Source organism: Acartia tonsa, chromosome 12 (assembly GCF_053477335.1).
Source record: "Acartia tonsa isolate MP-2025a chromosome 12, ASM5347733v1, whole genome shotgun sequence".
Lineage (NCBI taxonomy): Eukaryota > Metazoa > Arthropoda > Copepoda > Calanoida > Acartiidae > Acartia > Acartia tonsa.
Genome location: NC_137271.1, coordinates 12,684,954 through 12,712,697, shown reverse-complemented (window position 1 = coordinate 12,712,697; position 27,744 = coordinate 12,684,954). Strand labels below are relative to the sequence as shown.

The 27,744-nt window shown below is 31.7% G+C and overlaps 1 protein-coding gene across 1 annotated transcript; it reads right to left on the bottom strand.

Moving 5' to 3' along the window:
* Positions 1-70: 70 nt before the first annotated feature.
* LOC145334523 (uncharacterized) lies at positions 71-27,744 on the bottom strand. The gene is made up of 6 exons (XM_080179981.1): positions 26,968-27,744; positions 23,879-24,056; positions 8,202-9,925; positions 7,242-7,530; positions 2,210-2,334; positions 71-1,428 (listed from the first exon to the last, which is right to left on the bottom strand). The coding sequence occupies exons 1-6, from the start codon at positions 27,049-27,051 to the stop codon at positions 1,261-1,263; spliced, it is 2,568 nt and encodes an 855-aa protein (XP_080036107.1). The 5' UTR covers positions 27,052-27,744; the 3' UTR covers positions 71-1,260.

Genomic DNA, 27,744 nt, shown 5'->3' with positions numbered 1-27,744 from the left:
AGTTAATTAAAAACAGGTTAGGTTAAGATATTAATAAACAAATAAGCTTTCCGCAGGGGTTAGACATTTAAAAACATATAAGATGGTTTATAATAGGTAAGGTAAAGTGTCTACTCCGACGTTTGTCACTGCTACGTTTGACCTAGGACCATAAATAATGGTAATTCTTTTTAATTTTAACCTAATTAAAGGTTAGAATATTAAGGAGACTATATCACAGAGAAAAAAATAATTAATAGGTTTAGCATATAAAAAGGATTGAATGTTTTTTACATAAAAAAATAGGGAAAAAAACTTGAATATAAGGAAATTCAATATTTTAAAATGAAAAGTTATTTTTCTATCACAGAAATTATACACTTTTATACACACAAGTTCATATTCTTACAACAGTAGCGCAGCTACAACATAATTAGGTATAGTAATAATTCATTTTTATATATATTTATAAAGAGTGGAGTAGTGTATTTATTAAAAAAATATTTATACTCACAACATTTCTATTTTTGTATCAAAATTTATTTATGCCCAGTTAATGAAAGTTTATTTTGTATAAAAATATTGAGGCAAAAAAGATTTTTTAAAATGCAATTTGAGCTGGTTTTGTATATATGCTCATTGCTGCATATTTTTAGCAAAAAAATACACATTTTTGACAAAAAAAATATACAACATTACATAAATATACTACAATATAAATCTAACAAAGTTATATAGAAAAAAAAACATATCAAAACTACATCTGAAAAGGTATCTAATCTGTTTGTATAAATGTAAAAAAAATGTATAGTAGTAGGAAAAAATATAAAAGTAGAAAATGGGTAGAAAAAATGCTTTTAAAAATATCATAGCCCACCAAATCTGATTTCAAATCAAGATTTTTGCAGAACTATTTCAACTGAAAAATCTGGCAGTAAAGTTTCACCAGATCTAACATTGCTAAACTTTTATCAATACAAAAATATAAAGAATTACGTTTTTTTATTTATTATTTTATATAATTTTTATCATTATTTGGTTTTTATGAGGTGGGGAGCTAAGAAGTAAGTTCTCTGTTCACAATTCACAACTTAACAATTGTCTCTCCTCCTTAAGTATGTATAGCTCACTAATTCTTAAGTCTCTATCAGCTTAAGTTCTAAATAAATATCATGGTAAAATCTATTTTTTTTCTTTTCTTGACATATGTCGTCTTATTTGAAATAAATATCGTCTTTGTTTTGGACGAGTATAAAAGTCGTCGTTGAACTTAAAGCCCTCTTAGTTGCACGTCAACAGCATGTTGGTAAAGTTGTTGTTGGCAAACTTGAAGTGGCGCTTGTCATAAAATTTCATGAGGGCCGGGGAGTAGGGGTGCTGCTCCTTCAGGTGCAAATAGTGCACCTCTGGCTCCTTGGTAGTGTGCCCACAATCCTCGCAAACATACACCTGAAAAATTAAGATGTTAAATTATAGGAATTACCTACAGACAGAGCAATGATTTGGTGAATTTAAAGTGGCTTAAAAAACGCGATGAAATGTAAAAAAATGTTGGAGAATGACAACAGTTGAAATGTGTGTGTGTGTGAGTGGGTGTGTGTATACTCACGCGTGTGTGAGGAAGTAAACCGTAATTGTGATTAGCTAATTGGCAGATTGTGTTCTCCTAATAACGGATGCCTTTTTTTTCAAATTAGTTTCCTATATTTTATTTTAATAGATAGATAGTTAGATAGACTTATAGATAGATAGATAGAATACTTATAGGTAATTTATTTCCTACAAGTTAACATTTAAGTTTAACGCATATTAAAATTTTATACTTTTTGTTTGAAAAGAATAATATTAATTTAATTAGAAGCTTGTGAAAAAAGATAGCATCATTTATGTAGATATATCTATCTCCCAAATAAGATAGATTTGCTTAATTTTCATTAACCTTAACCTAAACTGTAAGAAGCTTCACTATAAAGGAGAACCATATCGGTCCAGCGGTTAGCGAGAACCTAAGCTACAGACAGATATACTCATCCTGATACTTTTACATACGGTTTAAATAAACTGATTTTAATATCAGGTGTGTTTGTACATTTTTATATTCGTAGAAAACTGGATATAATACGATGCTTCACATAATTTTCAGTATGGCTGAAAACCGGTTCTTATCCACCGGATATTAATCGGTATCGAAGCGATACTGGAAAATAAACCTAACTATCACGTGACGTACCTTGCTTCTCCTCTGTTTGTATTCATAATTATGAGCTACGCCGTGAACCTTGAGACAATGACTCTCCAGGGAACAGCGCTGGGTAAACGACTTCTCACACAGGTTACATTTGTAGGGGCGGACACCTGAAAGAAAAAAAGTGTGAAAATTGAAAATTAGCCAAAAACCTGCTATAAAGCAGTCCGACCACCATTGATGTTTAATAGTTTATTATGCTCCTTAATGATGGGAATATTGCCAAGAAGTTTCAGCCTTCTATCATTTATAGGGGCCGAGAAAATTTGCCCATGGTGTCTAACAAACAAGCGGACATTTCGAATTATAGCTAATACATTTTAGATACTATTTAGGGTAATAAAGAATTAAATAACTAAAAGATGTTGTAAGTTTTAGGGATCTTAAGGGATAAGACAATGGATGTTAAATTCATATATGTACATTCCTAATGATGATAAACAAAACTACTCTCTTAAGATACAACTTATTATTAAAAAGTTTGCTATTTTGATCCAGCCAATCAATATTTATGAAAATAATTAATTGTTTGAGCAAAGTAATTAGCTTGTTTCTAATACTTTGGGTACCAGTATGATATTCAATACTTTGGGTACCAGTTTGCTCTCCCTCCATGAAATACTTTATTTTTTTTAATTAATAGGTAGATAAATATCAGATCAAAATAAATGGATGATATATTGTTGGCTAGATGATTCTAGATGAGTAGATTGATAGAAAGATATAAAATGTATAACCAGAGCTTGATCTTTAAATCGTTTATAGGTGATCTAAACCGGGGCGATTCATTCAGCGCACCATCAAATTATTAATACCAATCTTTAAATCGAATTTGCATGGGCGATTTGGTGCGGCCAGTGGCGCGGTACCGGCGCGGCAATGCCACTCATGCTAAATTGGGGTGAATCATATGTAATAAATGGATATTTTTAAAATTACTTTGATATTTTATTGCAAAACTATCGAGAAAACATTTTTTTTAAACCATCAGCGCACCTACGGTTCACCTCTGAATCGCCCCGATTCAGCGCACCATAAAAACGATTTAAAGATCCAGCTCTGATAAATTTTATGGTATAAAAGTCAAAAGCCAATAAAACTTCAGACGCTTAAAACAAAAGCAATTATATCAAACATTTAGTTTTTGATAATTTAACAAAGCATTAAAAATAATAATTATAAGTGTACACAAAGATGGATAAAATGTTTTTATATTGATTAAAACCTAATTATCTAATTATTGAATGCTGCGTTATCAAAGCTATAATAGTGTAACGGTCCATAGATTTCTAAAAATGTTATTTTTATGTTTTTTTTTGGTAGCGCAGCTACTCTATGAATGTGTATTTGTCCGTATATGGCTAAACTACTTTAGTTTACAAAGTACATCGATCTCTGCCCATTCACACACTTATGTAACTTATATTTACTGAACATTTCATAATTTTATATTTATTATTTCTCTTTTCCTTTAAATTTTGTCGCTTATCATTGCTGCGCTATTTATGCATAATGACATGATTTTCATATTTATACCAAAATTTTAATGTGTTTTGAATAATAAATGGATGTATTTTTGAAAATATATGATTTATCCCAAAAGATTAATGTTATGTTACGACCTAGCGTAACCTTCCTATTCAGTAGAAGCAGGGATATGATAATGGATATAGAATATATGTGGATGTTATGACAGGGGTAAAGTTGTCGTCAATTTAGGTTACTAACATAAACATCATTTAATGGTGCGTTCGTTCATCCAGTCGGAGGAAAGATGATTGTGTAAAAGGGGTGGATGGGGGGGGGGGATAGTTCTGTAGGTGTTTATAAGATGATTGTGTAAGAGGGGAGGATGGGTATCATGAGATGCTATATCCCCGCCCTCAACCTTCCTGTTTCCATACTTGTATTTGTGATATGGAATCTTCCAACAAAAAACGCTTTAAATCAGATTTATGCCATAACGCCAACTATCTTGTGTTCATATGTCACTTCGGTGTCATAGATTATCATTTACAGTGGAAAAAAATATAATAACTTTGGTAGTTATAGACGTCAAACTAATTTTAGCTTAACTATACACATTTTAAAGTGTCAGAAAAACAAAAAAAATTGTTCAAATAATGATCACTTTTAAGGTATTTTGATAGTATAAGGCAAAACATTTTTCTTTAGTTACTTGAGAAAAAAAGTGAATAAATGTTGAACTTTTAGATACTTTTCAAATTGACGTTTCAAAACCATAGTGATTTGGTTTTCGGTACCAATGACCTTTAAGAGTTTAGGATAAGGAGAGACGTGAGAGGAATAAAAGAGAGGGTTTATAGCTAGAACAATGTGCTATACCTTAAATATCAAGCAAGTTTAGTGATATTTTCAAAGCTCACAGCGTATACTATGCTGCTTAGGAACCCTAAATGTGCATGTTTGTCTGTTTGTAACGAATGTTATATTTTGTAAATCTATATCTTATTTATAAAACGAATAGATATTCAGATTATTCCAGTTTAGTTACATCTTCAAGTAAGCTACAAATTCACCCAAAAAAATTGTGCACCTTTAAGTTAAAGGTTCGGAATCATGGAAAATTTTATAAGAAACAATGTCTAATTTTGACAATGACCAAATTGTGTAAAAAATAATCCATGTGACGTCAGAAAAATGAGAAGGAGAAGTGGGAAAGAAAACCCCTGAAAAAGAGATGGATAACCCCTCATTTTTATGACGTCACATGGATCATTTTTGACACAATTTGGTCTTTGTCCTATTTTTGTTTTTTAGATCTATATCTTTTTATTTAATCTTTTTTTTCTAAAGAAACACTTTACAAGAATGTGAAACATTGTGACTTGATAAATTGGGAAGATTTATTTATCTTCCTTATACCTATCCTTGTATCTATGGTAGATAAATAGTTATTTCTCGCATCGTATTATAAGCGGATATAGAAAGTACAATTATAAGATTAAAACTAGTTTTTTTAGCCCCGGGGTGCCGAAGGCACCGGCTAAAATAATTGGTTTTAATCTTATGATTGTACATTTTTATATTCGTAGAAAGCCGGATATAATACGATGCTAGACATAGCTTTTTTGTATGGATGAGAACCGGTTCCTATCCACCGGATTCGAATGAATACGAGAAATCTTTTTCTGAAGTAACACTTTACAAGAATGTGAAACATTGTGTATTGATAAATTTGGAAGATTTATTTATCTTCCTTATACCCATCCTTGTATCTATGGTAGATAAATAAATTTAAAGACAATCAAATAGAGTTTGTTTGAAAATGTCATAAGAACAATCAGGAAAAAAATGTAAAATTTAAATGTTAATTGTTAATTTAATCTGTTTCTAGAGACAATGACAGCAAAAAAAACATAAAAGATATTTTGAATTTTTAAAACTTTATTAATAAAAAATAGCATTAATAAAAAAAACAATCCTCAATCAATCAAAAATGAATCAATTTTGTGAAAAATAAAAAAAAAGTTGGAATAGGATTGTTTAAAAATATCTCAAATTACTTCCCTACTAGAGTTTTTGTTCCTTTAAATTTTGGATTCAATACTAGGTAGTAGTTTATCATTTACACTGTAAAATTTTTTTTTCATGCTTTTAGAAAGAATATAAAACTAAATATATTTCATTTTCAAAAACATTTTTCAAAAATCTAATTATCGCAAGGCGCAATTTAGAAGAATTAGATGTTAATTAATAGAATTTTATAGCTGTTTAAAAAAATAAATAATAAAGAAAAAAGAAATTTTTACAGTGTAATTTTTAAAATGCAATCAATATATTAAAAATTAAATGTAATTTATCAGTAACCATCAAAATCTAATTTTGGATCAATTTTTGGAAATTAAATAAATAATTGAATAATAAGTATTTTAATTAAAAAGATTATTATTAGATTTTCTAATAATATTCTAATTTATTCAAAAATAATAATTTTTTAAATGCGATGAAAAATTATGAAACCTTTTTCCAAACAATTGTTACCTACGTCAATAATATTGATCTATGCATATTTTGTTTATTAAAACGCAATTTTTCAACCTTTCTTGAAGTTTTCACCAAATTTAAAAATAAATACTCTTAAGGTCTTAAGTAGCGAAGATTCTCAATAATTTGAAATATCCGTTCGTCCGTCAAAAATGGTGTAATTATCGGCTGCTGAAATATTATGTGAAGATACCCTGTACTAATGAACGGCGTTGCTACAAAAGACCAACACTAAAAAAGACCAACAAGTAGTTGCTACAAAAGACCAACACCTACAAAAGACCAACTCTACAAAAGACTAACACCTAGAGTTGGTCTTTTGTAGAGTTGGTATTTTGTAGGTGTTGATCTTTTGTTGAGTTGGTCTTTTGTAGCAACGCCCTAATGAACATCTAGTTTATAACATACAATGTCCGTCGGTCTGTCAATAATCCTGGAAAAGACCAATGAACGTTTCATGTGAAAAGATTTTGGTTTTCAAGGTACATATTTTTTTATATTTTATTTAAAACCATCTTAAATAAACTTATTTATCACGGAACCTGAACTTTTTATATTACGCCGCATCTTAAAAATGAAAAATACGAAAATGACGTCAAAATGACGTCAAGAGAGCCATACTTTTTTTTAAGAAAGAATGCAGAATATTCATTACCAAATTATTTATAAATTGATATCAATATTTTTTTCCTTAAAATACAAATATAATTTGTTTATTGTTTATAAATTTTAGAATAGATAAAAATAGAAAAAAGAATATTTTATACATTATACATAGGGGACATTTGGCTGTTTATTACACTAGTCCCTAAAGTTTATATATCAACGTTTTCTCAATAACTTTTAGGGACTTTTATTAATTTTGATTGTTAGGTTCATATAGTGGAGTGTGCAAAGTTTCAACAATTAATTGTAATCTACAGAATAAGAAATTTAGGATTTACATCAATCAATCGGCCATTGTCTTATCCCTTTAGATCCTTGAGAAGAATGATATTCAATACTTTACCTGTATGGGTCCTGGTGTGACGTTTCAGGTCAAAGGTATCATTAAATCCTTTGCCACAGAAAGTACACAAATATCTCTTTGTATCACTATGACACTTCATGTGTCTGTTCAGGAGGCGCTGAAGGGTGAATGCCTTGCCGCACACACGGCACGCCATCTTGTTCGGGTCGTTCTCGGAGCGGATGGGCGGCAGCTTCTCAATTCTGTCCGGCGAGTCACTCGCCATCGGGTTCTTGATGCCGTGACCGCCGTTGATTAACTCCAGCGGCGCGTCTTTGGGTATTCCGAACTAAATAGAGAGATATGTGTTATTTAAGATCTATTAGACGGTTAGTAAACATATTTGATTTATTTGTATATTTTCAAGAGGAGATTTATACATATACCATAGATGCACGAACAGACAAAGTGAGTAACAGAGCAAATGTTCTTTGTCATAAAAAGTAAAAGAAATAGAGAATATGTAAAACTAAATGAAAATTACGAAACCTCATAAAGCAAGGTTAGGAACAATAAATAACAGACAGACAGACATACTAACAGATACTATGAATCTTCCCTAAAATTTCAGCTGTCTATCTTAAGTAGCAGCTATAGCATATTTCCCTAATAGGTTAGTAAATTATAGAGTAGCATCACCACTAATAAACCAAAGAAAATTAATTTTACACAAAGAAATTTAAATTTTGACGTTGATATATTTACACTTCTATCTAGAGCACTATTCTATAATTATATCTATATACAAAATAAAATAAGTTTAGTAAAAAAAATGACGATAGCATCTAAAAGTGTGACATCTTTTCATAAAATTTTAATTAAATTATATTAGAAAATAAAATAAATTATTTAATTTTTAATTCTTAAGTAAATTTAATTATTATAAAATGTTTTAAAGAAAAAGAATATAATTAATACCAAGATATTTCAAAAGACAGATAAAAAGAAATTTGAACTTACCCGCTGTTGTAAAATTTGAATTCTCATTTGCAGTGAGGGAACACTTGTCAAATCTTCTTCTTCTGTGGTGGAATATGACCGTTTTCTCCCCTTGCCCGGGGTCCCAGGCATACGGTCCATTGGGGATAGTGGGCTCATGTCGGTCAAGGGGTCGGCAAGACTTGAGGGGCCGCCAAGATGTCCTATACTGTGATGCATATGGATGGGCTCTTCCTTGATGAACACAGGCTCCATCTTAATTTGCGGCTGCTGGTTTTGGCTGCTGTTGTTCCAATGACTGCTGGCGGCCACGGATTCGGCCATCAGGGAGGCGTAAGCGCTTTGCTGCTGCGACTGCAGCGAGTGATGTTCTTGTAGGTTGTGGTGATGAACGCGGTTAGCAAGCGCATGGGGTAGCAAAATTGCGGCAGGTTTCAGCTGTTCAAACGTTGAGCCGTTCGGCGACTGGGCCGATGAGCTGCTCCCGCTGGGCGAGCTTAAACTGCTTGTGGATGTTAAGCTGGGCTGCAGCGGTGATGGGTTCGATTCTGGCAGGATAAAATTAGATGGATTCACTTGCTCCAAGTTGAACGGGTCGTCTTCGTACATGCTCATGGGGCCGAAGTCGGTGCCGATGTCGAGAAACGTGGCCGACGGATCAGGCACCGGAACGGCCAGCTGCAGGATGTTGGCGGTGTCGCGGTCAATGGACGAATCAGGCGGCGGTTTGGGCACCGACTCAATAGCCCCGGAATTTGTAAAAGCACTCTTTAAGTTGATGTTGTCCAAAATTTTGAGAGGATTAAAGTCAGGATTTTCATTCAGCCACTTCTTGGTGACGGTCAGGTCGAAATCCAGGCTGGCAAACTCCAGGTTGGGGTCGAACAGGGTATCATCGTTTTCAGTGCTGTTGCTGCGGACAGAATGCGGGCTGCCACCGCTGCTGCTGCCCCCGGAACTTGTGCTGCCATTGCTGTTTCCAAATCCAGAAAAGTTGGTAGAGCCACCGTTTTGGCTGCCACCACTGCTATACGTATTTCCACCACCTGCGGCGGCAGGCCTTGAACTTGCACCTCCTTGGCCGCCGTTGGCGTTTTGTTGACCCTGCTGGCCGCCAGCGGCTGCCCTTGCCTGCAGCCGGCACACATGCATCAGCATGCGAACAATAGCGCGTCCATGCTCAGGATTTTCACGGATTTTTCTGAGGATAAGCACAAGTAAGTTGCGGTGGAAAATTGCCTCGCGCGACGGCAGTCTGCGAGGGTGGGCTGGAGGGGGGCGGCGATGGTGTGAGGGCACCTCTCTGGGCCCCCTTGGGGGGCTGACTGAAAGTGGTGCAAAAATTGGCCGCTTGGTGGAGAAATCCATCGGTTTGTCCTGCAGTTGTTGCCAGGGGGTCATCACCTGGGGAGGGCCGAGGGAGGGCGCTGGAAGCGGCACCATAGGCTTGATGGAGGGCGGGGGAGGCGCCAGCTTAGATATAGGTCCACTTTGGACAGGCTGGTTCCAATGAGGACGCTTGGGCACAACCAGGTTGACAGGTTTGTCCTCTTGTGTGGTGGACAACAGGCAGGATCCTGGGCTCATGGAACCTTCATCTGAATACCTAGATTCTGCAGCCTTCCTTTCAATGGAAATGTCCAAGGGTTCATCATATGCTTTTCTGGCCGCCAAGGTTCTAAATCCAGGTCTTGGAGCCGGTGCTGGAGCAGCAACCTGGATGTCTGTCTGTTCATCTTCCTTACCTGAAATAAAATAATTTGTTATTGAAATTGATAGTTGGTGGCAATTTAATCTCTATTCGAATTTTGAAATAATTTATTACTTATCCAATATTTATGTTTAAAATGTTATTTATATAATTTTCTGTATAGATATACTTTTTAAAAACAGTCTTATGCGTCAATATATAATCCTTTCTTAAATTTAAATTTTCATTAAATAAAATTTAGTAATATTTACGTAAATGTTTAAACCTTACAGCTTTAAATAGATAGAATTTAATTTGAAATTAAAATTGTCTGATTGGAAAATTGTTTCTATTGAATTCAAGAGATACCTAAACGTTTTTTAATTCTATGTATATGTTTGTCTTTATGTTATATAATTTTAATATTTGTCTGCCTTTCTATCTATCTAGCTATCCATATTTAAACATGGATCATGAAAGATTTCTTAAGCTTTTTAAAGAATTAAAAATGTAACAAAAAACGCTACAGATGGTTCTATGATTGTTGTCTTAACCAATTTACTTTTTTAACGTCGGTAAAGGTGGGGTTTTTTCACAGCTAGCGGGCAGTACCCCCTCTACCCTCTCCCCCCTCCCCCGTCACATACAACCATAAAACTGGTTGACAGCAGCACTCTTCTTTAAAAAAAAGGGGGGGGGGGAAGGAGTGGATCAGCCCGCTAGTGTGGCAGGGCTTGAGTGACTTTGACTTTAATACAGGCCCCCAGGCATCCACACTTTTTTTAATAGTGTTGCAAAAATGCAACAAAAATATTAAATACCTAGCAAAAAAAGCTAAAATTTTTATATATAAAGGGTGTTTAAATAAAAACCAATCGCTTCACTTTTTTCAATATAAACCTTACAGTTTTGGTCCAAAACTAATAAAAGATAGTACAATTCATGCCCAAGCAATGACAATAATAAAACATTATTGAATTTTAAATCTACTCTCCCTTCCAGAGCTCTAGAGCTCGAAACCTAGCCCTTGCAGAGAAATTTGCCCTACGCCGAAAGTGCATATTTTATAATAAAATTAAGACAAATTTGTCTCTTTAAAAAAAGAACAAACCGTCTTAAGAACTTGAAATCTTGTAGATAGACCCCATAATGTTTGGGGTTTTTGATGGGGCATGTAAAGACCTTTCTCTAGACACCTTAACAAGGTTTCTAACATAATCCTAGCCAATTTGGCATCAAAAAGAAAGACCTGACAAACATCAAGAACTAGATTTCAACAGAGCCGCCATGCTTCAACGTTGGATGGGTCTGCCTTTTTTTATCCCAAATCGGCTAGGATTGAGGTAGAAACCTGTTTAAGGTGTCTAAAGAAAGGTTTTTACATGCCCCATCAAAAACTCTAAACATTATGGGGTCTATCTCCAAGATTTGAAGTACTTATGGTGGTTCAAATTGTGAGCGATTGGTTTTTTTTTAAACACCCTTTACATATATAAAATCCAAAGAATTAAACAAATAAAATAACATTTTTTTATCAGATCATTTTTTTCCTAAGTGAATATTTTGCTGAAATGTATGAAAAAACCGTTCACTTTTTGAAGTTCCAGAATATAGGAGGGAAATGTTAATTCGACGGTGGGAGATTGTTAAATTGTCTTAGACAACTAAAAAACATGAATATCCAAATATATATTTTAATTCTATATTAAATATGGTTGCAATGACGTAAGAAAGAGGGGTGTTAACACCCTCCAATGATGTTTAACAAGGTAGGTCTCCCATCTTTTTTATTTATTTCCATAACAACCCCCCCTGAAAATATCTATGCACGCGCCTGTATGTGAAAAAAACAAAGATTTTTTTCTTAATATTTTCTACCAAATTGTATTGTCTTCTATTATGTTTTTGTACACAATTCGTTTGGTTGGTGATTTTTTTGTGTCTTAGTCATTATTATATCTCTCTCATTCTTTCTTTCTTTTTCTCTCCCTCTCCATTCTCAAACCTTTTGCAAAGCAAATTTTTTTCTCATTTTACCGTTGCTTTTTCAAGACTAGTTTTTGCACAGAGGGGGGGGGGGCAGGGGGTGGAGAAAAATTTGAAATGGGGGGTGTCGTGCACTGGGATGAATGATTTTTATGAAAATTTTGCTAAACAACATTGCATTTTCAGTTTTAAAAATGCAACAATTAATTTTTGTTTCATTTATTCTAAAAAAAATACAATTTTAAAGACTCCCTTTTAAAATGTGAATTATCTTTTTTTGTGAGAATTTAAAAAAAGAAAAATGTTGACGAAATAAAATAATTAGAATTTGATTTTTTGTTAAATGTTAAAGTACAATAAGATTTTTATAGAAATTTCTTCGGAAAACATCGTTTATTTTTTGAAATATTAAGTTAGATCGCATTAAAGATTTATATGACCATATACTAAGACTAGCGGTTGCGCTAGGAGCTCTGTATTTGAAGGAGTAAGAATTGTAAGAAAATAGTCTAAAACCAAACTTAGTTTTTAAAAATTTAATAGACTAAAACCACCCAGGAACCTATAAGAAGCTTCCACAAAATGAAAACTCAATCAAATCAGTAGTTATCAAAATCTTAAGCTACAGATATAAAAAATCTTACTGCTCTATATAATAGGATAGATGTAAATAGATTCATCTAAAAAAATCAGTCGTTGACAAATAACCTTTATTTGTATTAAACCATAAAAACCTATCTAAAAGTCTGAGCGTACTTTTTGTGATTCATATATTATCGTGCTCTAATGGTTTTGTAGCCAACAAAGAATCATTTTTTACAGAGTAGAGAAGGGGGGGGGGTGGTTGAGGTACTTGGCGATAAAAATTAGGTGTTTATTCAAAATTGTTAAAAAAAACAAGTTTTCAAAAAAATGACTAGGTTCTTTACAACACAAAATTTTTTTGCCTTAACTTTTTTACTGAAACAGGTTTTTTGAGTATTTTCTAGATGTTTATATAGCAATTTTTTATTGTTTTGGAAGATTTTTTTGGTATGATTATCGGGACACTAAAAAATTAAAATGTGGCCTTGAGACCCTAAGCAAAGCTGTAGCTTCACATCCAGAGAAAGTTTGGAACAAAACAAAATAACAGAACCAGTCCTTTCTCTAGGGCATGCACCATGTATATTGTATATCTATCTAAGTTTAGCTTATGAACCTTGCTGTAATATACATAGATAGAGGGATGATGAATTAAATTACAGCCTCACTTTTAAACCTTCTGTAGAATTCAAATATTACTGGAAAAGTTTGGACCCAGCTGATTTGTACCTCAATCAAGTCCTAAAGTATTTAAGCCAACAAATGAGAAAGCGTGTTTTTAAAACCTTGAGGACTATTATAATTTACAATCCAATGTTCCCTTCTTTTTTTGCATTTAAAATCACATTTCCCAAACAAAGTTTTATGACTTTTCTCTCTGTTATATAAGAATGACTTACTAGGCTCTACTGTATTTTCTTTAACAATCTAAGCAACGTTATTGCTAGACATGAATAAAAATACGGTGATAGAGGGGGTGAGGGGGGGGGGGGTGAGGTAATATAAAGTTGTTTGGGAGAAACCTTGAAATTAAAAATAACAGGTCTTTTCTCTTTTATCTCTTTCTCGTCTTTTAAATTTTCTTTCTTTTGTTCAATTCAAAATACAAAGTAGCTCATATAGATAAAGTTGTAAATAACTAACCACAGATCCGATTAGGCCCTTTATTCTATGGAAGTTTCAAATAGGTCCTGTGTTGGTTTTAAGCTATCTAAATTTAGGTCTTTGGGTGGTTTAAAGCTATTTTTCACTAACCAGAGAGCCAATTACTTTAAGCTATCTAATTTTAGGTCATTGGATGGTTTTCAACTAATTTTCTGCCCCATACCTCTACTTTCCATTACAGAGCCGCTAGGTTGAAAGTTTTCAGTCGCTAGTGTATTAGATATAATCTTAAAATTTGAAGATAAGTGCATATTTGAGAAGATAAGTAAACCTTTTATGATAGGTTTAGCTTGTTATCTTTGGGCAATTCTATAAAAAATAATGGGGGGAGGGGGGTGTTATCCAATTATCTTTATTAAAACTATAAAAAGAGAAGCTTTTGATAATTATCTGATATCAAATTAATTAAATCCAGTTATTTGACAATTATATATCATTAATTTAATACCAAAAATTATATAATAAATTTATAGTACATATTTTTTGGCAGACTAGGTATACTATGTAACACATGTTAGACTAGTGGTGTCTATGTTGACTATACTTGTCATAGTTGACAGTTTATGTCGATATAATGTTCAACATTATTTATACTTTTATAAATTCAAATCTATTTCAACACTGCTATGTTCTGATGATAATGATGACTCGAAAGTCTAACATATATGTATGAAAAATGCCTTATTTTGATTTGAAATGATGAATCCTACATGACCTTCAAATAAACACACACACACAAATCTACACAAAAAGATCCCACACAAACAAATCACGCAAACTTGCCAATGAATGACTACCTAACTAACTGAATATTTAAATCAATTAGTTTATTATTATGTAAGTTTTTTTTCAAGCCATTTGATCATATTTAGCAATTATTTAATGATAGAATTATAAATATTATATTTTTAATTTTTTTATCTTACAACCTTATGCTGCTATACTAAAAATAGAATACTGTAGTCATAATATCATTATTAGAATATCGTTATAGTGTTGATATAAGATTCTAGTAGTAATGCTTATTGTTCATTATAATGAAGATTAAACAATTTTATAAAACTACTGTTTTTAAGGCATTTTGTCAAAACTTTTGAGTAAATTTTTAGTGATAATATAAGAAATGGTAATCATTTAAGTTATCTATAGAAAAGGAATTTAAGAAATATTTTAGTCCTATAAAAGGTAATTGAATATTATATACATATGTTAAAATCTATCTATCAATGTATTGTGTATATGTAGATGTAGAATGTTAGAATTACGTGCGTGCATGCACCCTTATCTTCAACCATAGCGGAATAACGCTCACGCACGCACGCACACACACACACACACACACATGCAACTTAAACAGGTTCAGGAAGCAAATATATACGTATATACATATGTGCGTGAAACGCGCGTTTATGATATTTCGTGCACCTTTCCCTTTACCCACCCCTTAACCCCCCACCTTTCCCAAAACAAAATGGGGGAGGGGGGGGGGAGCAGGGCCTATAAGGATATGTATTAAATATTTCCATATTGAGGAAGGGGAAAGGATATAGTTACCACCCCCCCCCCCACAACCCACCCCTATCTCAAAAATACCAACACTGGGACATTCACTCTTAGTTTCAAGGCCACACGCACACACACACACACACATAAAATATCTACACACTCACACAAAAATATGCTTCCGCATAGGCTAAAGGTTCTATCCTGCTCCACACACACACACACACACATATGAAACAGCGGTTCCTATTAATCTGGCATAACCGAGTATCTTCATGCCAAAATTTTAAACTTTAACATGTACTAGCAACGGAACATACACAAACACACACACAGACAAATGTACACAGAACTGGGAAATATCCCCGGCCCCCCGAACCATAACGGAATTTATAATATACATACATAGGAAGGATAGATAGATACTTTTTCAACCCGTTAGCTAGGCATAGCTTCTAGCTGTAGGCCTATAATATACATATATATATATACGCATTTCAGGCCTTTTAGGCCTGTTTTACATTTCATTGTATCCTATTTAACAATTTAAACTTGAAAATTTTAGAATTTAAACTTGCATTTTTTCCTTAAATTAAAAAAAAAACATTTAAATTATAAATTGAACTTTTTAGACTTACAAATAATATGTAAAGGTCCATTACTATGAATCATATGATTCTTAAGGGGGAGGGGAAAAATCTGATTAAAATTTCGTAATCCTTAAAAACTTACATAAGTAGATATATGAATCATTTTTATATCCTTTTCTTATATGATGAAATGTTAAACCATTTGAAATAGTTTTCATTTAATGAAAACTATAAGGATAGTAGAATTGATCCTGTAGGAAAAATTACATTTTATGAATCAACCTAATTATGTAAACCTATTTAAGAGATGTAATTTAGTTGATTCTATTCAGTGATATGATGGGATAAGACAATAGCCAATAAATTGATGTACATCCCCTATACTGAAACACAAAATTACCCCTTCTATACATTACAATTAGTGAACACTGAACTTAATGAACAACTAATCAAAGTTAAATAAAAAGTTCCCAAAGTTATTAAGCCATCGAATAAGAAAGCGTTATTATAAAACTTTGGGGACTAGGGTAATAACAGACAACCTCCATTCCTATTCAAGATTTCCAAAAAAATTTGAATATATTAATCAATCTTAAATTGAATAATAAGAACAGCAATTTAAATGTACTTTTACTTAGATAATAAGTAGCAGACTTTAATTATTGAAAAATGACCTTAAAACTTAAATCCTTGAAAATTAAATGATAATGGTTAGCTGTTGTTAAAAATCTGTGATCATTCACTTCTGCATATTACCATACCCGCAATCGCATAATATAATAACAAAAAAGACACAATAGCAAATAAAGTGTCGGTAGTTTTTAATGGTGATAATAAATTACAAGGGAAAGGGCTGTTTGTGCTGTTTTCATAATCTGATTATTTGCATTGATTATAAACATATACGGAATTGATTGCAGACTGTTGATAAAAGTTCTTGGTATTAAATGTACCATATGTTATTTTGTCAAAATCACACAACCGTGTCCACCAAACTTAAATATCATAAAATCAAGCAAAAACGTCTTAAACCATGTAAGAAAAGATTACTAGCTAGTTAACTTGTTTTAATTGTCGTTAATAACATAAAAAAAAACTGAATTTATTGTTCAAAAAATGTTAAGTAGTAGGTAGGTAAGCTAAAATAGTGATTATAACACAATCATAAAGTATGGCTTCAAAACCGATTATTATCCGCTTGGAAAGCACAGGTTCTAAGCCATACTGAAAAATCATGTAAAGCATCTTAATGCACTTAACTTTCCACGAATATTAAAATAAAAATCATAAGATTAATACAAAATTGTTAGTCAGGACCTTGACAAGACTGGTTTTAATCTTATAATTTTTCATTTAATTCCGCGGAAAGCTGTCTAATTTTTAATATCCGTCAACCAACATAGATTTAACGTACTTTTTCTTTCTATAAAAATTGAATAAGATTTAAATGGTTTTATTGACAAATATTATGTACAAAAAAAGAGAAAAAAAGAACGCAAAAAGTTTTGGAAAGTAATTTTTGTACGTAAAAACTAAAAAAATACGTATTTTTCAAATAAAACTGAATAGCAATAATAGTATGAATCTATAAATTTATGTGACATAAGGGCACGTTATTTCTCTCTTTATTTTCTTTGGATTATAAAATTTTAAATTTAAATAAAACTTTTAACTATATGAAAACATTACATACTGAACTATAGTATTACTATTGACATATTTGCGTCAACATCATGGCCATCATTTAGCCTACTACTAGAAACTTATATCTACTATGTTCTAATTATTATATTAGTTTTATGTTGATGTAATAAATAAATGCTCCCTAGTTTGACTGTGGTTATAAATTGTTTTTTTTAACACATTTTATAGGACCAAATGTCTTTTCTACGTCGTTTTATTAATGTAAAACGTAAATCTAAAGTAACAAGGACATTTATGGCCATAAGTAGTACAGCGATAACTTTTAAACAATAAATGTATAAGTATAGATAGATAACCCACACGTCTACCTGGCCAAAGTGATGGAGACCCTTTAGTAGTGCAGCAATAACGTTTAAACAATAAATGTATAAGTATAATAGATGGATAACCCACACAACTACCAGCCCAAGTGGTGGAGACCCTTTTCGTCTGCTAGGCAATTTTTTTCTACTCTTTTGTCACGACTTTTGTATTTATATTTTCGTTGCTATTGGCTGTTATCCAAAGGCCCAATACATCGGCATAGGGTCCCCACCCCGTGGGTGGAGTTACATATAGCTCGTGGCCCCATTCTTTTACATTAATATTGGAACAAAACTTTCAATTTTGTACAAATCTTACAGAGTAGCTGCGCTGCAAAAAAAGACATTTGTTTGAAAAAGATATATTACCAGGAAACACTTTTTACTTGAAAATAAAACGGTACAACCAAAATACCCTAATTTAGGGAAAAAATCAGGTCCAAAAAATGGTCTACATACTTTTTTACAATTGCGGTCATAAAAAAATACTTCCCGGCCCTAAAAATGTACATTTTTTGGAGAAAAATATTCAAGTAACTTTTGGAACTGATCTTATTATCATATTATCTGATTGAGTTCTTCATTTTAGGTAAGCTTGATATATGTCCTGGGATGGTTTACGGCTATTTAATTCTTAGATGTAAGCCTTAGGATGTTTTTTTACTATTTTCTGTCTCTTATATACCCCTAAAAATACATACCCTTAACTGCAATGGACACAGCCACTAGTTATACTAAAAGTTGAATATTAATAATAGGATCATTTAAAATATGAAAAATAAAAAATGTCAATTTTAACAGAGATTCTCAGAAGAAAAAAATTCAGACACTAGATCCTGTTTTAACGTCCCAATTTTATTTCCAACCCCCCCCCCCCCTTCACAAAGTAATATAACCCTCTAAAATTTGGACCGACCTTAAAAAATTCCACCATCACCCGAACGAAAGAACGGCCCAGTAAAAAAAAAACCGTTGCGATGTGATCTTGACATTGTACCAGTTACACGTTCACGCACACCAGTAAGAATTATAATCACAATATGAAAGTAGGGGCACATCATTCGAAACTTAATTTTAGTATAATCTTATATCTTTTTTTATCCATATAAAAATATTTTTTTGTTTCTTTATTATATTATTTTTATATCTCTATTTTCTTTGCTGTTTTGTCCTATAACCTATAGCTGTTGTGCGTACTCTCAAATTAGAAATCTTAGGGTTTGGGGGGGGGGGGGGGAATTAGAAGTTGGGGTGGGGTAAAAGCTCCAATTTCATTTTTTCAGATTGGGTAAAGGGAAAATTGTATATATGGGGAGGGGGGCATCTATCTTTCTATCTTTTACATAAAGAATTTGACTTTGAAACTTAAAACTGTGCGAAGAGAAGGTGGGGGGGGGGGGGGGGGGGGTTAGGTTTCTTTAGAACAAAATTCAAGGGTTTCATTTCTGTTCTCATAAATATCTATTTACTTTTTACTGGTAATTGTTGTTATTTTATTAATATAGAAATATTACAAGCAAATTATCATTATAATGTATCAGCTATAAAGATAGAAAATCTGAATTTACCTATAAAAACTTTCAAAAAATCATTAAATGAATTGAAGTACTTTAATTAAAAACACAAAACCAAGTTTTTTTATATTAATTTTAACGGATTTTTTGTTGCAGAATTCAAAATAATAATAGGAAGAAGGAAGAAAATAAAATAAACCGCAAAAAATACTGTTCTTCCAAGATTTCCAAGAAATGCATTAAATAAAAACAAGGCCAAATGTATCCATTGAAGCGCAGTATAGATAAAAAAAGAAAAATAATAGTAAAGAAGAGTTTTACAGTAAGATACAAATTGTTAGGATAGAATGATAGAATTAACTAAACTTTTGTCAGTCCATTTATTTGTTGAACAGTAAAGGCATTTGATTATAGAGCAGCTATGCTAAGCTTAATGCCTTGTTATTTATTTAATTTGCAGTAAGCATTTTATATGATAGTTTAACCTATTTATCAACTCAGCTACTATATGTTTTATTTATCCACTAACTGCTGCTCCCCTAGCATCTAGGGTTATGCAGGAGGCGTATAAATGGACTAAAAACATCCAAAAACCGATGTCAAGCTTCCAAAAAACGAAGAACTCAGTAATTTCATTATTTACTGAAATCTTAAGCTAAAGACAAATAAACCATAATACTTTATACTAATAAGTAAGAACAAATGTTAGTTTTCTGTAAATTGTTTAAAAAATTATTTATAAAAATGGTTGAACAAAAGTAGCAAATAACTAGACAAATGTGGAATTACACGCCCAACCAACCGATCCAGGGATATAGGGATAACACAATGAATGATCAATTAATCCATCTCATACATTTCTCTGTAATAAAGCTAAAAAAATAATGATAAGTTTTTACTCAATTGCACACTATACCTTAAAATCAACCAAAAAAATACAAGAGGTAATAGAAATTTTAAATTCAATTGTCCTAAGCCTGTACAAATATCCCCGAAAAGAAGAACGCAGTTTTAAAGTGAAAGCTCCGGGTTTTAAGACGTATTTAGGTTCATATATGTAACAACAACAGTAGATAGGATTGTTCATTCTGGAAAAAAACGTAATCATCCTTTTCCTAACCAAAGGGGTTTTGTCCAGGGAAGGAGGGGACATTGGGCTATTTATTACACTAGTCCTCAAAGTTTAATAATGACGTTTTCTTATTCGTTAGCTTTTGGGACTTTTATGGAAATTTGATTGGTTGGTTCATTAAGTTGAGTGCACAACGTTTCTACAGAAGGGGTAATTTTGTGTATCGTCATTGGGGATGTACATCAATTTATCAACCATTGTCATATCCCTTTAGATCCCTGGAATTTGTGTTCTTTTTATGTTTTCTGCCATTTAAACTATACTTAAACTTTGCCTTCTAAAAATTTACAACAACAGTTATAAATTAATAAAATAAATTTTAACATTCTATTTTACAAAACACTGCCCTCTTCAAAGCAATTTGATCAACCAACATAAAATCAGTGAGCATTTAAAAATTCTTTGAAAAATGCTTTTTACAGAAGTTTAGTATGTAATGTGTCGTGTAGAAAGTTTTTCCAAAAACAAATTAGTATTTAACCAAAATTATAGGGATGTGTTAATGGAGATCAAATTAATATTCTGCTTGAATAGGTATTCCGGCATTGAGTAGCTATGAAATATTAACTATCAAGAACGAAATTTTGGTAGGTTATGTCAACAAATCACTAAATATGACATTTTCGTTGAATAACCAATCAACTTTTACGCAATTTTTATTTCTAATTTTAAAAAAAGTATAGAATTTTCAGAGGCCTAAAATGAACCATTTTTTTTACAGATGACAATTAAGGCACGTACGTCTGATGTAAAATGGGCTATATAAAAAAGGGCCCCAAATGACGCAATTTCACGGGATATGAGTTGAGTAGGTAGAGATGGCTAGCTAGCATGGTTTAACTCTTTTATTTGTCGGCACAGCTATTCTATAATTTACTATATCCCGTCTAACTTTTTTATTTACTTTTTTCCCCCAAAACAATTTGATTGGAAAATTTAAAGATGATCTTAAAAGTCCTAATTTATGGCTGGCAGTAAAGGTGGTGTCTTTTAGTTAGGTAGATACCATTCAAAACGAAATGTACAAATTTTCTTCGCAATTTTTGGATAATTTTGTGTTTGTTTGTCTGCAATTGTTAAAAAAAAACAATGTGTTACTACATAAAACTAAAAATTATACCTACCAAAATAAAATAAAAAAACTGCGCAAAATTTTGTACAATTTATATTATTTGTATTATTAGGCATAAATTCACTCTGTATATGGACGTCAAATAGAAAATTAAAAAAAAAACAATATTAAAAATGAAAAATATGAATAAGTTTTTTTTTAGTTCTATTTTTTATTGAGCGTCAATAATTCCTTAAAATCATATTCAACAAAATAAAGTTTTACATAAATGTATTTTAAAATACTTAGACTTTAACTTCATGATTATTATTTGGACAAACTGTATTGCTTAAGCAATAAAATTATTAAATAATAATTGATCATTTGTTTTAAAAGTTTAAGTTCAAACAAATTAAATCTTATTATTTTTCTCTTGCATTAATAAAAATTCACATGGGGATTTAAAAATTAAAGGTCCACATTCGAGCAAAGATGTATAAATTTGAGTTTTAATCCTTTAGGTTAGGTTAATTAGATGTTCTATTTTGAGCGTTGATAAACTGATTGATTAAAATATTAAGAAATTTTTTTTTGGGGGGGGGATGGGAATATAAAGAGTTTGTGCTATAAATAGACAAAGAAAAGAAAACGGCTAAAATAATGTTTTTACAATGCTAAGAATACTCAAGTAGCTGGATGTGTGTTTGTTTGTATATATAGTCTCAAGAACATTGTCCACATCAGGATTTAGACTATTTTCAGACCCCCTACACCTAAAGAAAGACCCTCTCCTGCCCAATTCCCATTAAAAATACATACTTATTTATATGTTTAATCCTATATAAAAAAAATAACTCTAGTAGCAATGAAAGGACGCCTGTATTTAAATGTAAAGCATCTTTAAATAGACACCCCAGAATAATAAAAAAAGGGGTAGGGAGAATAAATGAATTATTATCATAATTAATAATATAAAGGTATGGGAAGAAAATTAAATGTCCGTTTTCTTAAATTTGACTCTTTAATCTCCCACCCAAGAGACATTTACCGTTACAATCTATTTTTAGAGTTTAACTTGAAGAAAAACTATTTGCCTCTTATTTTCTCTAGTACAAATTCATGAGTTGTGTGTTTAATGATTTATTCTCTTATAGGAGAATAAATTTGACCCATGGAAAAATGTTCCAGACTGATTTTATAAAAAGGATTTTTTATGATGCAAAATCAATAGAATATTTTTCATATACATATAACTGGTTATTTTAAGTTTAATCATTAAAGTACCTTCTCTGTAATCCCTCAATTTTTTATTTACGTTTAAAAAATGTCAAAAATATCACATAATATGAAACCATTACAAAATGTTATTATTTTCCCATTTGACGTAAAAGATTTTATTATTTTGGTAAAAAAGAAACTATATTGTTTGATAATTGTCATTTTTGTTTTAAAGTACATTGGAAACATATTTTTCTACCTGACAATATTTCATCCTAAACTTAATTCATATTATGAAAATATAATTATAGTCTGAACGATTAAAATTTTGAAATTAATCTTACCCTAAAGAGGCCAACCCAACCCAACCCTTACCTATTTCCTGTAAAAAATCTGCTTGGATACAAGTTTACCCCCTCCCCCCTTTCTTGCAAGGTAATTAAGCTGACCGCTCGCTAAGCATTCACCTGGCCAGGGAAATTACCCCATTTCTCCGTCATACTGGGCCCCTCCCCCTATAATTATTGTATAACAGCAGCAGCAGAAGAAATTCTAATTTTAATTGCAATAAAGTGGTAATAGTAAAGGGGGATTAGAGGGGTAAAATACGCAATAATCCCCCCACCTCCCAAATCCCCTATTTTTCAATTTCCTTATTAAACTTAACCCTGACCTAAATTGTGCTATTTATAGATAGCTTGACCCTAACCTTAGAAAACCCCTCTCCCCAATTTGATTCTTCTTGTCTTATCTTTTAAGTGTTATCACGTTTAACCCTTAAAACAAATTTATTTTTCAAAAATATACAATTATATTAAGATGAAAATCATTATTTAAAGAAAAACTTTTCGCCCTTAATCTTTTAATCAGTAAAAATGATCACTTTTAGACAAAACATTTCTTTTGCTTTTAAGCAATAAGAAATTTTTATTGGTGAAAAAGTTTAGGTAATAATAATTATTCTTTATATAATATATGCATTGCTGCATTTGAAAACATTTTATCTCAAAACGAAATCATCTTTGAAGGGTTTTATCTTACATTTGATCGGCCTATTTACCCACCATCCCCCAAATCTAAACCCTTAAAATCTGATACCCCTGAACATTCTATTCTATTTATAGATATAGTTATCTATTATTATGTTTTTATCTATTAAAAAATCTAAAAATCTTTATCACAAGACTATTATCATCAAAGAGTTTGAAAATCAAAATATTAAATCTATGATTTAGATTAAGAAATAGTAAAAAACTTACCATTTTTAACTAACTCCAAAGGCTCCTCCTTTTTGGGAGCTGTGGAGTTTTCTGATGGTGTTGGTGTTGTGGCGGGGGTTAGGACACCCCCAGGGGACGACGTTCCCTTTTCTCTGGGGGTTATAATATCAGAGGTGGAGCTACCACCCCCAGAAATTATATCGGTGTCATCGATATCCTGAAAAATATAAAAATTAGGTTTTTTAAAAATTTATTTTTTTGTTTATTTTATGATTTTCATAAATGAAAGTGTACTTTATATACTTGAAATTAGGCTTTAAAAACGTTTAAGCCATTAGGTTTAAGTTTCAAAAACCCCAGCCATAAAATGTCCTTCTAGAAGCCTCTAAAAAAAGTTGTAGGTCCCTAATTATAGTGTCTGTCTAGAAGATTTTTGTTTATCTTCATACTTTTTATTTTATCAGGGATCTCAAGGGATAAGACAATGAACAAAAAAATGGAGTACACACTCAATAATTATTTCTTCTGTAGAGTAAAATCATCGGTGGAAAAGTTTGGATACAACTATTTTGTACCAACTAATCAGGATTTTTTAAAAAGTACCCATAATTTTTAGGCAACGAATGAGAACTTACAAAACTTTGGGTACTAGTAACAATCCAATGTTGTCCCTTTCATCCCTGTATATTATGGAGGGTGAATGTGTGTGTGTGTGTGTGTATTATTATACATGTATATATATATGACCTTGGAGCGACTTGCGCTACAATCACGGAGAGAGAGAGAGATAGCGAGAGAGATAGAAAGAGAGGTGAGAGTGAGAGATAGAGTTAGAGACAAAATCCAGTTTTTGATGTTAGAACGGGACCTATAAAACCTCTTCTCTTCCCCATTATACATTTCCTCTTCCCCCTTTATAATAACGACAAACAACAGCATTTTAGCTGAAGGGATGGAAAGAGGGGTTTAGGGGGTGAAAAACACCCCCCTTTCCCTTTTTATTACAGCTAAAAATACAATTTATGATTCACAGATAACCCTGAGTTGAAAATTTCTAAACATGAAATTGACTGAAAGAGTTTTTTAAACAGTTATAATAGAAAACAAAGAATACATAAAATTCTAAAGGCTTGATTTTTGCTTTAACGCTAAATAAAAATAAAGAAATGCTATGATAATAAAATAGTTTTTATACAAATTAATTAACTTTCTGGACATTTTTATATAAAAAGTATTATATAAAACAAAAAAATAATTGTCGTTTTGTCCAAAAAAAATGATACTTTGCCCTTGGTAATGTTTAAATAACGGGCCTAATTTTCTTATCAACATATTAAACAAATAAGGATAAAGTTTCCCTTTCTATGACATTGGACTTTTTTTATCTTTTTTTAAAGTAGCGAAGCTTCATTTTGATAATTTCTTTTGTAGTCTGAACGTCCATGCTTATTTTAGAGCCTTAAAGTAAAGGACTAATAAAGGAGTATAAAGTTATACTTAATATAGTAATTTTGGTTAATACATAAGTTAAAAAGGCAAGATAATAACATTTAAAAAGTGATTTCTATTAGGTGATTATAAAATTTATTTTTCTCTCCTTTTTAGATGATTTACCTTGTTTTATTAAAGACAAATATAACACGATATAATGAATTTATGTCATAAAAATTTGAATATTTATACAGCTAAGCTTTTAATTAGAATGAAATTAAATCTTAAGTAAATACAAAAATCGGGGGAGGATATTTCACATGAAGAAACAATATTTTACCTCTAAATGGTGTAGGTATCATTGAAAAAATATCATAAATAATACAATATACATTTTTGTTAGGCATGTTTACGTACAGTTATTTGCTACTTTTACCCACAAAAATCTAAATGCCTTTCTTCACCATATAATTTGCTAGCTACCAATGGCAGCGTAGGAGGAAGATTAATTTATCACCCATTTTCAAATCTCTGGATGAATCAAAGACTTTGGTACTTTCACCATAGCTAGACCTTTCACAGGGCCTCTTAATATGTAGTAAAAACCACTACATATAATATACATAGATATATTATGATATGTACTGGGTGATCTTGAAAAAAATGACAAAATTTGAATTTTTATGTATTAGTATTTTGTTTTTATTCTTTGTTGTCTCAAAAAAGAGAAAAAATTTGGAAAATATACCCTTTTTATAATCACCCTATACAACAATATACATATAAATATGAAATAAGGACTTGCTCCAAAATTTTCCCTCAACTTTCACCGCCGCATGAAAATACCAAAGACACAAAGTAGAAAATTCTGATTGGTCTTTTTTCACCTGCTTTACTTTTTTGCGTTGTTGTTTGATTTTAAAAGGCTCTAGACAGGCCTAGGTAAATGGAAGAAAAATTAATGTTCCCCAAAACTTAAGGCGTATGAGACAAATTTTTGATTCTAAAATGAAACAGATTGGTCTATCAGCAAATTATCTATCTCTCTTTAATATTTGTAGTCATGGGTTTAACCACCCTCTCAAGAGATATCGCCCCTAGAAAAGAATAAGGGTCGACTCCCCCCCCCCCTCTACCCCACCGATAGACCTCTAGGACCATATCCACTAGAGTTTGATTTACTAAAAAGTAAAAATTTGGGACAATTCTTAGGTAATGGTGGGAGCTATTCTACAGTAGACACCAAAATCTTAACTGTATTATACAATTTTATATAGAAATAATGACGTTTAAGATTTAAAATAAAATGATGAAGGTACGGTTAGATAAAAATATCTTTTTTATTCATTTTATGAAAAGGATAAATTTTTAAAATGAATAAACATAAATAGGTAAGAATTTTTAGATTCATTACTTTAATTGTTTTAATAGTATACAAGCTGGATGTTTGTGTGTTATGAAATATCTGAAAAACGGCAGGATTTTGATTAATCTACAAATTTCAGGGAACCCTTTCATTGGCCTTTAAGAAGGTTTTAAGCTATTTTACATAAGGATAGGTCAATTAGTAATCATATAATGCCTATGAATATGGTTTTGCCCCATTATAACTTAAGTGACAGGCTATAGAAGACGTTCAGACATAGTGATATTCTATTTACAGAGTAGCTGCACTTCTAATGGCCTTTAATATTTACCTCATTTTGGACAGATTTAGCTGATCTTTGTATTGACAAAGATTGTTGGTCCAGAGCATGCCGGAGCAGAAAAATTTTCGGCATTTTGGCGCTAAAAGTTCACTTTTATTTAGATAGATAAGTCACTGTATATGTAATTTTTAGAATAACTTCACTGTTAATTTTTAGATTTCACAAATTTTTTTCTTCACATTCCACACTTGCGGGGGGAAGCTTCACTTAAAAATGTACATATATATTGATATATACATACATAGATTAATATGGTTTAGAATCATTCAAATAAGAGTAGCAGTATTCTATGTAGAGTCATAATACTATACACTCCGACATTCACTACTCCACTGACTGAAAGGGGCACTCTTTTTGTGAGAGAGAGGGGATAGGGAGTGGGGGGGGGGGGTGCTGTGCTTCGTAAGGTGAAGGGTTTGGGGGGCTGTTGTGGCTGAGGCGTGGGGGCGCGCGGGTGTGAGGAGGTGGAAGGGCGCTATATGTTGTTCTTCTCTTGGCTTAGCTGTGCAAGGTTACATTACACTCAAGGCCCGCTACAAAATTAGAGTCTCGCGCATTTTTTTGTCCAAAGGCCTTTGCGTATTTTTTGGTTAAATTTTCAAAGATTTTATTTCTTCACTATATTATTTTTTCTCTAATATTATTCAAATCAAAACAATCACTTAACTAAGAATTGAAAAGTACACTAAAAATATAGTTATCGGTTAGCAGAAGTTTTGATCTAGCCAAATCAAAGAAGCACGACATTATGATGTTTTAAAATCT

What these genes read in the sequence shown, in the direction of transcription:
- LOC145334523 (XM_080179981.1), bottom strand. Translation starts at nt 27,051, where the DNA reads ATGCCGAAAATTTTTCTGCTCCGGCATGCTCTGGACCAACAATCTTTG. An exon ending in CTAAATCTGTCCAAAATGAG is followed by an intron (nt 24,057 to 26,967) that starts GTAAATATTAAA and finishes TATATTTTTCAG; the next exon opens with GATATCGATGACACCGATAT. An exon ending in TTTGGAGTTAGTTAAAAATG is followed by an intron (nt 9,926 to 23,878) that starts GTAAGTTTTTTA and finishes ATTTTATTTCAG; the next exon opens with GTAAGGAAGATGAACAGACA.